At 42.2% G+C, this 12,454-nt stretch overlaps 1 protein-coding gene across 4 annotated transcripts in view; it reads right to left on the reverse strand.

Annotated features, from left to right (window-relative positions):
• AGPS (alkylglycerone phosphate synthase) overlaps positions 1-12,454 on the reverse strand; it is a 74,942-nt gene that overhangs the window by 38,134 nt on the left and 24,354 nt on the right. Inside the window, exon 1 of one of the 4 annotated variants that reach the window (XM_062498640.1) lies at positions 11,436-11,629. The exons of 2 other annotated variants lie outside the window; for them this stretch is intronic. In XM_062498640.1, the coding sequence (XP_062354624.1) occupies positions 11,436-11,629 (194 nt within the window). Of the gene's footprint in view, positions 1-3,862; positions 3,920-11,435; positions 11,630-12,454 lie in introns of those variants that run through there. One more of the 4 variants, XM_062498643.1, reaches the window with a different exon arrangement.

Below are 12,454 nucleotides of genomic sequence, written 5' to 3' on the forward strand. Positions count from 1 at the left end.
ATCATTAAGGTTGGGAAAGACTTTAAGATGATTATGTCCAACCTTTCACCAAACATCACCATGCCAACTAAACCACAGCACTAAGTGCCTCATGCAGTCACTTCCTGAACACCTTCAGGGATGGTGACTCCACCACCTCCCTGGGCAGCCTGTTTCAATGTCTGACAGTCCTTTCAGCAAAGAAATTCTCCCTGATGTCCAACCTGAATCAGTCCAGGTGCAGCTTGAGGCCATTTCCTCTCATCCTGTGTCACCTGTTACCTGAGAGAAGATACTGCCCCCCACCTGGCTACAACCTCTTGACAGGGAGTTGTAGAGTGACAAGGTCACTCCTGAGCCTCCTCTTCTCCAGGCTCAACAACCCCAGCTCCCTCAGCCTCTCCTTATCAGACCTGTGCTCCAGACCCTTCACCTGCTCCACTGTCCTTCTCTGGACACACTCCAGCCCCTGGTGATCCAGACCAGGATGCCTTTGGCCTTCTTGGCCACCTGGGCATGCACTGGCTCACTCCAGCTGGCTGCTGACCAGCACCTGAAGGTCTTTTTCCAGAGGGGCATTTTCCAGCCACTCTGACCCCAGGCTGTAGCAGTATATGTGATTGTTGGGACTGAAGGGATTTGTCTGCTTTCCTTCTGCATAGAGAGGGAGGAGTAGATCACTGGTGATACATTGGTATTTTCCTACTGGCAAGAGTAATGTGTGAAAGATGCTTGGTTTTCACTCTATACATAAACATCAACATACAAATAGGTAACATCTAAATATTTTCAGAATAAGAAAGACATTTAGTATTTTAATTTATTTTCTTGACAGAGAATAATGATTTTAGTTGCTTGTCATCACTATTGCAATCCCATAGCATTCTTAACATTCAGTTGATGAGACACTTTGAGGCACATTTGGACTGAAAGTCACAAACAACAAAACCTCAAGTGGTGCAAGACTAACATATCAAATACAACCAGAATGTGATAGCATGAAACTACAAATACATAAGGATCAAACAGCTGCCAAAATACAAGCAGAAAATTGAAAGATCTTAAGCACAACCACTATCAGAAGATCTTTTAACTATGATGAAATAATCAGAATTGTTTCAGTGTAAGTTATATTTAAGACTTAAGAAATACACTAGTAGTAATTACACATTAATCAAGCTTTGCTTTAAAACACTGTAAATTTCATTTACAAATGAAATTACTAACCCAGAAACTGAATTTTAGTTAGAAGAAATGTATCTCAAAGAAGTCTGTCAAAAGATCATTTACCTCCCTGCCCTATATACAGTAAATGTAGCTCTTTAACTCTTAGACTACCTAAAAATAAGATGATCAGGAGTGACCATTTCAAAAAGACCTTGTGGCTCAGAGAAAGCACTGCCTCAATCACTTTCAGCTCCAGCATTACATGCAAGATAACCACATGATGATTAACAAAGGTTTTCATTATAAAGATAATATTAACACAGGCTGCTGACATACTATCAGTGTAATTCAATAGAATTGGCTTAAACAAAATCTATTTTCTTCAAACTGCCTGTATGCAAGGTTTTAATTAATTAAATGGGAAAAAGCCATGATCATGTATTTCATTACAATTGTTTGATTCAGGCATTTCAACCAGCTTTTGACAAATCTGGCACTTAAAGCAAACTTTATCAGTTACTGAGTACTGAAATTACTCTACACAGTTTTGTGAAAGAGCCAGTCCATGTTGCTCTTCCATACTGAAGTAAATTCTAAAATTTCAGCCAAAATTAAACTGAAAAGAGCTGTCCAGATAGAGAAGCCTCTTCAGCTGCCTCCTCTCTCTGATCTTTACACATGTAGGGTTCATACAGGAAAGGACAAGCATCCACTTGTGTTCCATTGCATGGGAATGCCTTGTGCTATTCTGCTGTGTGACAGATTATCAAAAAGGGTTCTTAAAGCCTGTTTTGCAGACTTGCCCACTTCTTTCCTTGTTTCTATGTATGTATGTTTATAAATGCTGCATATATTTATACAAAGTTCCACAAAGAAACTAAGTCATATACAGTGGAGCTGCTCCCAGCTGAGAAGGTGACACAGAATTGGCCAGCTCAAATGATTTTTTTTAACTAAACATTCCATTCAAATCCCAATCACTACAGACCTCCTTAAGGGAAGATTTCCCCCTCTGCTGACTAAATGGAGTATTTCTATATACCTGACCTCTAGTTTATTGAACCCTGTGAAGTCAGAACAAACTTGATATTACTAAGCAAAATTGAGGCAGGCTCAAACAGCTTCCCCTCTAAGTTAGAGAGGGAAGTCCTCTTGCAAGGCAGTGCCAAAATAAATATGCCAACAGTGAAGCATGAAACAGGCTAGAGAAAGTACCTGCAAATCTGGAGACAAGACACAAAAAGCCAGGCCCTAAAGAAACTGGTGACCTGAGATAAACTGATAATGGCCAGATTTGAAATTATCATTAGTCCTGATGCCAGTACAGACAGATACTTCCCACAAAATCATAAGGAGTTATTATTAATTAAGGACAAAAAGACTCAGATAAGAGGTGTTTCTGCTCCACTAACCACATTCCCATCTGTTTGCCTGTTCTAAAGGCCTAATTTCCTAGGTTGGTGTTAAACCACCTGGCACTTTGATCAAGCTCTAAAATACAGAACAGAGTTTAAGAGTTTTAACTCCCAAGTGTTTATTTTCTGGTTGAACTGTTCCTGAGTCAATTAAGTACATAAAGCTTTACTCTGTCAGACAGCATAGCTCCCATCATTGGTGTGATGATAATAATTAAATTAAAATCTAAAACAACAGTTTACATGTTTGGAGAACAGTTGACCCAAACATCTTGGCTACCTTGCAACACAAAGGCAGGAGATTTCACACCACCACACACAATGGACAGTGCTGTATCTTGGGGCAGGTAAACACCAGAAAAAGAAACTTAAGCTGCCAATTTCAATATTCAAAACTATACTGAGCAAGTCTGAGATTTCTATTTGGAGACAGGAAGAGTTGTTTTAGGAATGAGTCATTTTACATTTAGTCCTTCTTTTGTTTCACCACACCAGAGTACTGCCAATTTAAGAACTGTGGTTTTATTTATGTACTGCAGTTTCTAGCACTTCATGCCTACATGCTACAAACAAGTCAGAGGAAATACTACATATAGCTTCCCAAGAAAGTGAAGCCTAAAGAGGCCAGATTTTAAAAGAAAGGCTGATCAGTCAGCTCTGATTTGTAAATCACACAGGCTGAAGGAAGACCAAGCTGTTCAGATCTTCTTGCAATACCACCTCAAAGGTATGTTCTTCATAAGCAAGAGCAGGTGAACCTCAAGACTCAAATAAATTACCCTCAGCAGAGAGGAAAGCAGAAGCCATCCAGAGACCTCCAAGCCTCTATGACTACAGTGGCAACAGCAATGTCATATTCATATAATTCAAGACTGAATTTCTTGGAAGAGTGTTACATATTAGTTGCCACCCTATCCAGCCCAGGTGTAAGCAGCTCTGCCAGAGGAAGCCAGGGCAGTGTGCTGCTCTTCCCTAGCTCCCTCCAGTAAGGGAAATACACTGTAACACACACTGGCTCTGCACTGCCTTGTCTTTCCAGCTCACATTTGGAAATCAAAACTGGAATTTGACTGTAAGAAACAGAAGGGAAGCAAGGAATAAAAGTCTTTTAAGCGTTGTAATAGCATTCCTCCCATGGCAGTATTTTTATACTGCCCTTGCACAGCATTATTTCTACAGTCACCATTACTTAGAAAACACTTTTCACATCCCAGCTGAAGCACAGCACTCCCACTGCCCTCTAATGCCCTGGTGCAGCAATCAGAGCTGCCTGCCAGATTAGCATCATGCACCATGTTTACCTTGGCTCTCAAGAATGATCTGAGATGTGACTGAGCAATCGATGTACCTTCCATGTTTCCCAGACTTTCACTCCAAGTATCTCAGTGTTAAGAGAATATCATTCATCTCATATGCCAGATGAACATAAAGGGCAGAAAGGACTGCTGACCATCTGCAGACTTAAGCACACATTAAAATCTTCCTCCATGTAAAAGTACCCAATGTATCCAATGCTGTCTCCGAGGACTTCAGCTACCTGTTGATGTGCAACTGATAATGTACCATCATTATGCCTACACTTTTACAAATTATGTATCTGCTAAAACATCAGTATTTTGTTCCATCTGGAACAAAACTACCCTTTCAGTAATTGCTTCTATCCTCATGCTTCAAAAATTCAAGGACTTGGTTGCTAAATGTTAAAAATAACTGAAAACAATCAAACCTGAATACCTTGTATAATATCTGAATACATCAAAATACATTAGGAAGTTTCATGTCCCAGCATAAAAAAAAAAAAAAAGCTGCTCAGTTTGACTTAGTCAAGTGACACGTTCATGCTACACATTGTATGTGTAGCAAGATACAACTTACATACCCTTCTGGTTATCTTTCCAGATTCCTTTCCAAGAATATATAGCCAAGACTCTCAGCAACATCTGACATTATTCTCACTGTAAACTAAATGTTATTCAGTATTGTACCCAAACTGTCTTAAAGACAACACCTTTCAAATTCAGTACATTGGCTCCAACAAAATATCAAGCTCATTAACTATCTCATTTTTGACAGAAATGTGGAATATTTTAATCAGAAACAGTAGAAACTGACTAGTACTTTCTTGCCTTCTAACTTAAATGACAGAAATTCACTACTGACATATATGAAATAGTATAAATCACACTTTGCTTAAGATCTCTAATGTATATCTTTATATATACATATATATAAATACATGAAATTATATTGCCTGAAAGAAAACAAGTCACCATGGAAGCAGTGACAATAGATTACCACAGTGCGATTAGTTTAAGTGAATTTAAATATTCCACTTCCATTACAATGCCCAACACTGAAATACTAGTTTGACTCACTGGATAAGGATTTTTGCAGCTGGGGGGGGGCAGAAGGGTGGCCCCTGGCCCACCAGCTGAATTAGTGCTCCTGAAGAATCCAGTTGCTCAGCTGGGCAGGCAGAGGCAGAAGACTACTCTATTTCAACAAACTGTACCTGCCTGCAGATTTCAGGTTTTAGTGACCAGCACAGCGACAGGATGAAAAAGTTCTCCTGTCTCCCATAGGAGGCTGAAGGATAAGCATAGTCTCCCACAGACAGCCAAGGCTTCTTTGGAGAAACAAGATGAATGTGCAGTTCAATCCAGCTGGAGAAACCTGACTCAGGTGGAGCAAAGCCCAGATGCTCCCATCAGTTTCCCCACAATAACCACTGACATTGTCAATTTAGTCACCAGAGGATGCTCTTCATTAAAATCACATACATATAAAATATTCACAGGCACTGCTGTTGCACAATGGAAGCAGCAGATTCCTGGAAATCAGTTTAATGTGGCAGTTTTAAGGGTTACCACATGGGCTTAAGCATCAGTTTTTGCCTAATGTAACACAGTCTTGCAAGTTGGAGACTTCTTGCAAAGCTCAAGTGTGTGGGTGCAGTAATACTGAGGCAGTTTTATGGTGGTAAGGTGTTACAAGAAAACATTACCCAAGGAACAACTCCTCGGAGCCTACCTCAGTTGGACTTTGGGTTACCAAACCCCCCAGCTGGAAATTCAGAACCCTTTACACAGGTATTAGAATATCACTCTCTCCCTCTCCTCTGAACAGTCCCACTTCTCAACCAGCAACACTATCGAGTGCATCTGAAGCCAGCAGTAAATTAGCATCAGGTGCCTGAAATAAAGAAAGAACATGCAGCCCAAGGAATTGTTTCAAGAATTGCTTTTGAAAGCATCATTTATCCAGAGAGGAATGCCATTCTGCAGGCAGAGACTCTCTGCTGTATTTGTCATTCTCATACTTTTTCCCTCTTGGAAGACCTTCCCTGCAGCAAACCCAATATAGTTGTTCTCAAGTCTGAAGTCAAATAACACCTATTTTATATCCTTGGACACATCCAGGTTCTGTAGCCCACACTTTCAGCTAAGCCCTGGCAGCTGCACATACACCGATTCAGTTGCCATTCTGTTTGCTGAATACCTAATACAACACAAACCTGGACTCATAACTACAATTTATACCTACAGTAAGCAGCAAATGCAGACAACCAGATTTTAGGCATCAAGGGTTTAGGTACCCAAAAGCAGAGTGCTTTTCTTTAAACTATTCTGATAAAACAAGTGTTCACTTTCCTTACACACGTTCTTAGCTTTGACTATTTAATTACTCTTCATTTCACCACACTGTAATAAACAAAGCCCCAAGGAATATGGAAATTAGTGTTTCTATAGTGTTCTTCCATAGCAAATAAAGTCAATTAGGGCGAATTAAAGATCGAGGAAAGCCAAGATATTATAATCATTCTTCCCAGTAGACACTTGGCCAAATGATTCTTATGCAACAGAATACTTTACTAGAAGCTCTCTCTACCTACTCTTCCACCTACTACTTCAGCTGACACCAGTTTCACTTTTATCTTTGAAGAGACTGCTTTACTACAAAATGCACACACATGGCTATTTCCAGGCAGTAAATGAAACAGCACAGAGATCAGTCCTTTGAGAAGTATTTTCTGAAAGCTTGCAAAACCAGGAAATCTGCTTTGCTGTCTTAAAAGAAATAACTTACTGAATTAATCAACTGTTTGCCATTTTTCTGCACAAGTTCAGTTCCTAGACACCTTTTTACCCATCCCATGGAGAATTTTTTATCATGCTTTGTAGCAAATACATCACAGCTCAAGAAACCTTTCTGGCCTACACCATCAACCCCGATGGTGTTGCACAAAACAGCCCAGTGTTTGGATTATAATAACACTACAGAGGTATTAGGCTTGTCCATCACATTCAACCTGCAACTGATTTTTAATACTCAATATTAGTTATTTTCTACAAAGAGGTACAGTAACACTTCAGGAATGCCTAGTTGACTGCAGTCCGCTACACTACTGATCTCCTTAATTTGCTTCAGCTCAAAGTAGCTTTTAGTCTAAGTAATCACTTAAGTCTATTGCATTATCAGATTATTCTAATTCTATTCAGTTTAAATAAACACATCAAGTTTAAATAAACAGCTATATACACATTCATTTTCTTGTACCTAACAGTACATATCTCACTAGATATCAAGCAGCTGACATACAAAAGTCTTTCAGTTGTTGCTATGAACTGCTCCTTGCTTTCATATAATAATCTATAGTGAGCTTCACATATTAAACACTTCACACTTTCATCTAGGCTCTTGGTTTCTAATAAAATTTAGCTAATGAGTATATCCAGTTTGGCTTACTTGTTATCAAGTGATCTAACAATAAATAACGTGTTACTTAAATTCTTATAGATTTCCTACACTTCATCTTCCTGACATGCAACTACTAGGTGCTACGTGCTAGAATTGCTGTCACATATGAAGTCACTTTTACCATCAGATTATGACACTTTTTTTCATGTTGATGTTTCCATAGGAAAATCTTCTTTATCTGTTCCTCAAGTATTAACTTTGACTAACAATTAATTGCTTTGATGCAATCACAACCTCCTGTGAACTGCCACACCTTCCTCAATGCAACAGGTTCTTACTCTTCTGATTTCTTAAGACTGGTGTAGTGGCACCAGGCCTTTCCTTCCTCACCCTTTTTCATCACCTTAAACTCAGAAATCAGTTACACCAGGATACAGCTTAGCACCACGTGTTGCTTAAACACTGTTCTCTAAAGGATGAAGTCTTTATAATAAAGATCCCTCAGAGTATTGGGGTAAGATACAAAGCCTCTCTGAAGACACTTGTTATATTCAATAGTACCAATTCTCTTGGAGTTAATTTACGTTGCTGCATAATAACATCATAATTGCTTGCAGCAAGAACTGCAAGTGTCTATATGAAGAAGGTGTGGCAACATGAATGCACTACCCTGAACCACTTGCCTGTGAACTCAACACACAGCACTCAGCTTGCTACACACCCATCCTTTAGTTTACCCTGTGTAACAGTATGTCCATAATAATTAAAAGATATTCACAAGCCTCTTTGCATCCCCTAGGAAAGCAGCTTCTCCACAGAGATAGGATAATCAGGAGATCTTGTCCTGCTTTCTGTTGCTCTAGGACAGAATAAATTTTAAGCCTGCAAGCTACTGAATCAACATTTATTTAAACTAAATCAATTATCCCTTTTGACAAAGACCAAACTGTTGAAAGTTTGATTTAAATAAGTTAGACTATACAAGCTATTTTGATGAGATCAGTATCAGTGCATGCTCCACCCCTGAAGCACTCTTACTTTCTAGCACACCTAGCAGTTACTCTGGTACAACCCTGCTCCAGGAAGTTGCAGCACCTAACTGCTTCCAAAGCCGTTGGAACACTTGAACAACACCAAGTTTAACACTTTGTGTATACACAGTTACTCTGAAGATTAAGTAAGTTTTTAACTTAAGTGTCACCAGCAAAGTGAGCCTACCAATCAACAGAAGTCAACAGCATAACATTAAAGGACAGCAAAAGTAATTTCAAGAAGAGTTATTTTCAGGCTCAATTGTTTTACCAACTTTTTCAGCATGCCTATCATCCTCTTAAGGCTTCAACACACACTGTGTTACTATGATTCCATCTTTCACTGCAACACTCAATTAAAATACTACATTCAATCCAGGAGTGCCACTGAGAAATAATATCTCTCTACTCTTACAGTACCAAAGACTTCCCTCAAGAGGATACTCAGACAAATAGTTGCTTGTCTTTGGAGGAATTTTCCCATCTCAATAACCATAACTTGAGAAACTAGAAAGTGTATTATAATCCTTAAACACATCAATATGCAAATGCATTGCTCAGTCTTTCAAGGCATTTTTATTTGGAAACAAGAATTGGATGAGACCTACCGACTTTCAGTCAATACCACGTACTCTCCATCCTCCCTTTGCTGGTGAGAGATAATGTCTGGGTAAGATCTTTAACAGTTTGGTTGTTGAACTATCAACAAGAAAGCCATGTTTCTAGAGGCCACTGTCTACTGACTGTTAGAAAAGCAGCCAGAAAAAAAATCTGTGGTCACAGACCTAAAGTACTACAAAGCCATTTTTTTCATCAAAGAAAGCCATTTACTTGCAGAATAAATGCAACATGAGCGAAGCACACCTAAATCTGCTAAAGTAGTGTCCATAGCTTTGCTACTATTTCAAACACTACAGGAAAGATGCAACAGGTGAAAGGAACAAACATTTAGCTTAAGGTACTTTAGGCTACAGCTTTGCTAGGAAAAATCAAACTATCAGTTCAAAAGAGGTGGAATAGCTGAATCAGCATTTATACCAGAAAACAGCATTCAGCTTTGGATTGTCCTAATATTACCAAGAAAAGGCATGCACTTTGTCTAGGTCAGTTATTTTAACTGGATTTCCCCATCAACCTTCTCAGCCTCACAAATAAAAATCAGCTCTAGATTAGCTGTGAGTCACTAGAACAAGACTCAGGAGTTCATCACTTGCCCCCTCCAAATCAGTGTAGGCAACAGAACTTTCTCCTCCATCACTCCAAAACCTGGGTATTGCTCTCAAACACGAGCTCAACCAAGATCCTAATTTCCTAGCTATACTGAAGTAACAGAATTTTCACATGCAGCATCTTAGGAGTGTTTCAACCATATCTCAGATGTTCAGACAGAAGCTTAAGACAGAGATAAAGTTCCCTTTAAGTTGTTCTTGTTTCTACACACAGAACAAAAAGGCTGGGCTCTAAGTACAGCAATAAAGTCGTACCTCTGGTGAAGAACAAGCTAAGCTGTCCAGCAGCTCCTTTACACCTCCACAGAAATTTTTTATTCTGAGTCCAGATCAAGGTATTTAGAGTAAAAATACTAATCCATTATGATCCTACAGCAAATCCTAACAGGGGAAAGCAATGTCAATAACTTGTAGAAATACAGGTGTTAAGTTCCCCAAGCCTGTGTTTCCACTGAGAAAGAAGCTATCTTTGAGTTCACAGACATCTTCACAAAAGTCTGTTTTTCCTGCTCTTCACAGATGCAATAACTGGCTGCAGAAACTATACAGCAATCCATTTAAAATAAGTCCCTGAAAAATAGCTAAGATGGTATTTTTTCAGAAATAGTGATTTCTTCCTAAATTCAAACCAAACAAAAACTCGAAATGGAAGGCAACAGCTTCAGAAAAAACCATTTGTCCCAGTGAGCAGCACTGTTTGACTCATCTCCTGCACAAGCATCAAATTCCCCACAATGAAAACTAAAATCTTTCAAAAGCTGTTCACATCTGACTGCATGTGCATGACATCCCAGTCCTCCCAAAGCAGGCAAGTTCAGCTGGTCACCGTAGGCCACAAATTGCCCGTCAAGAGAATCCAGGCTGCTTCTTGCTCTCCTTTTGAAAAGGCTGGGAGCAAAGCATGGGCTGAATAGACTTTGCTCGAAGGAGGAACAGCTCTTCCATTCACTTCTTGCCCAGTCTGCCTCTGAACTGCCCCCGTGCACAGTTCTGGTCCACAGCTCAAGAGACAACAGGAGGCTGTCTACAACCTAAGCCTTAAAATGCTCTTACAAGATAGAAAGCCAACACACATACAGAAAATCAGTTTCAGAGAAAGGGGGAAAGGATGTCACAAAACTAGTACAAGTCCACCCCAGCAGAAAGGGAGCCTCATGGTAAGTTACATGGAACTACATAACGGTATTATAATCATAGCATTTTTAAAAAGATCTAGCAGAAAAACAAATCCAAGAGCCAGTGAAACAACTTTGAACTAGAGAATTTGATTGTCTTTCCTTGGTGTAATATAACTGACTCCTTACTACTACAGACAGCAAGAACCAGAGAAAGTAGTTCATAATTCTAAAATTATTCCTTTCTAAGAAACTTTTGTTCGAGCTTAATGTATGAGCACACTCTGCCAATATTCACATCGGGTGAAGGTTTCTGTGAACAGGAGAGGACTGAGAGACCAGACACAGACCTTGCTCTTCACACGTGCTGCATTCCTCATAAAAGCAGTCTCAAAGTATTTTACAAAAACAAAACTTCTCCATCACATCTAAAGATATGATTAAGATGCCCATGAACGACTTTAACACCATCCCACTTACTACAGACACGGAAGAGTCTGAAGGCCACCTTCTTTCTGTTTCCTCCAGCCCCCTCAGAGGTGCATGCCTTCAGCACCTCACCCGCGACTGGGATCTGCCTCTCCCTCCTCCCCGCCGGGGCCCCGCTCCTCCCGCAGAGCCCACGCGGGCCCTCCCCGGGCCCCGCCGGCCCGTGCCCGTGCCCGTGCCCGGCGGGGAGGAGAGCGCTGTCAGAGCGCTGTCAGAGCGCGGGCCGCCCCGGCCCCGGCCCGCAGCCCCGGCCCCGCGCTCCGGGAGCCCGCCCGGCCCGGCCCCGTCGCGGGGACCCCCGCCCGCACCCACCGCTTCTTCGGGATAGAGCCGGAGGCCGGCCCGGCGGAGCCGCCCTGCGCCTTGCAGGGGCTCGGGGAGAGCGCTCCCCGCCCCGGGGCCCGCGGCGAGCCCCGCAGGTGCCCGGAGAGGATGCGCAGCCGCCGCCGGGCGGAGGACGGGGAGCCGCCGCCACCTCCCGCTGCCTCCCCGGCCGCGGCCGCCATCGCTTCCGTGTTGTGCCGCGACCGCCGCCGGGTGAGAGGGCGCGCGGGCGGAAGGCACCGCCCGGCGGCACCGCCCGCCCCCCGCGCCCCGCGGCCCGCTCGCTCCCGTTCCCCGGCACGGTCCTGCCCGGTCCTGCCGCAGCCTCCTGCCTCGGCGGCGCTGGGCTTGGTGGGCTAACCGGAGAGAGAGAGAAAAGGCGTTTATGAAAGATTTCCCGCCTCCGGTGCTGTAATTACAGCCCCTCTGGGTCGCTGAACAAACTTGAGAGAACACGAAGGTGGCCTTCAGAGAGGATTGCCTAAGTTCATGATGAAATGCTAATTAATGGCAACATCATAGGCGGGTTACTTAAGAAATAGGCCGGTGAGGTGGCAGATAATCCTACAGGTGTTGAGATTTTATCATGGCTGTTGATAGGGACGCAAGGCCCTGGTGAGTGCAGGGCTGCTGAGCCGGGTGCCTCTCTCTGCCCGTGCAACCCGGCTGTGCTGGCAGGAAGGATCCAGGTCCCCGTGAGCTGCTCCCCCTCAATAAACCCGCACCACGAGATGACTGCTGACCGACTGCTGGGAATGCATCCCCTTCTGTATCTGGGATAGCCATCATTGGGCCAGTCCTTGCCAAAACTGACAATCCTGACCGTATTTGGGCCTCTGGGAACATCTGGGGTTCACTTCGTTGCATCACTTTGAAGAGGGAGAAGAACTAGGATTTAAGGGGAGATACAGACTTGATGCCAACCCCAGGTGTTTTCTGCTATGAATTTGCCTTGATGCACCAGAATGCTTTGGATTTCCACTCGGGAAAGGATGTGAAAACTGGAA

The sequence above is a fragment of the Cinclus cinclus genome, chromosome 9 (assembly GCF_963662255.1).
Source record: "Cinclus cinclus chromosome 9, bCinCin1.1, whole genome shotgun sequence".
Taxonomy (NCBI): Eukaryota; Metazoa; Chordata; class Aves; order Passeriformes; family Cinclidae; genus Cinclus; species Cinclus cinclus.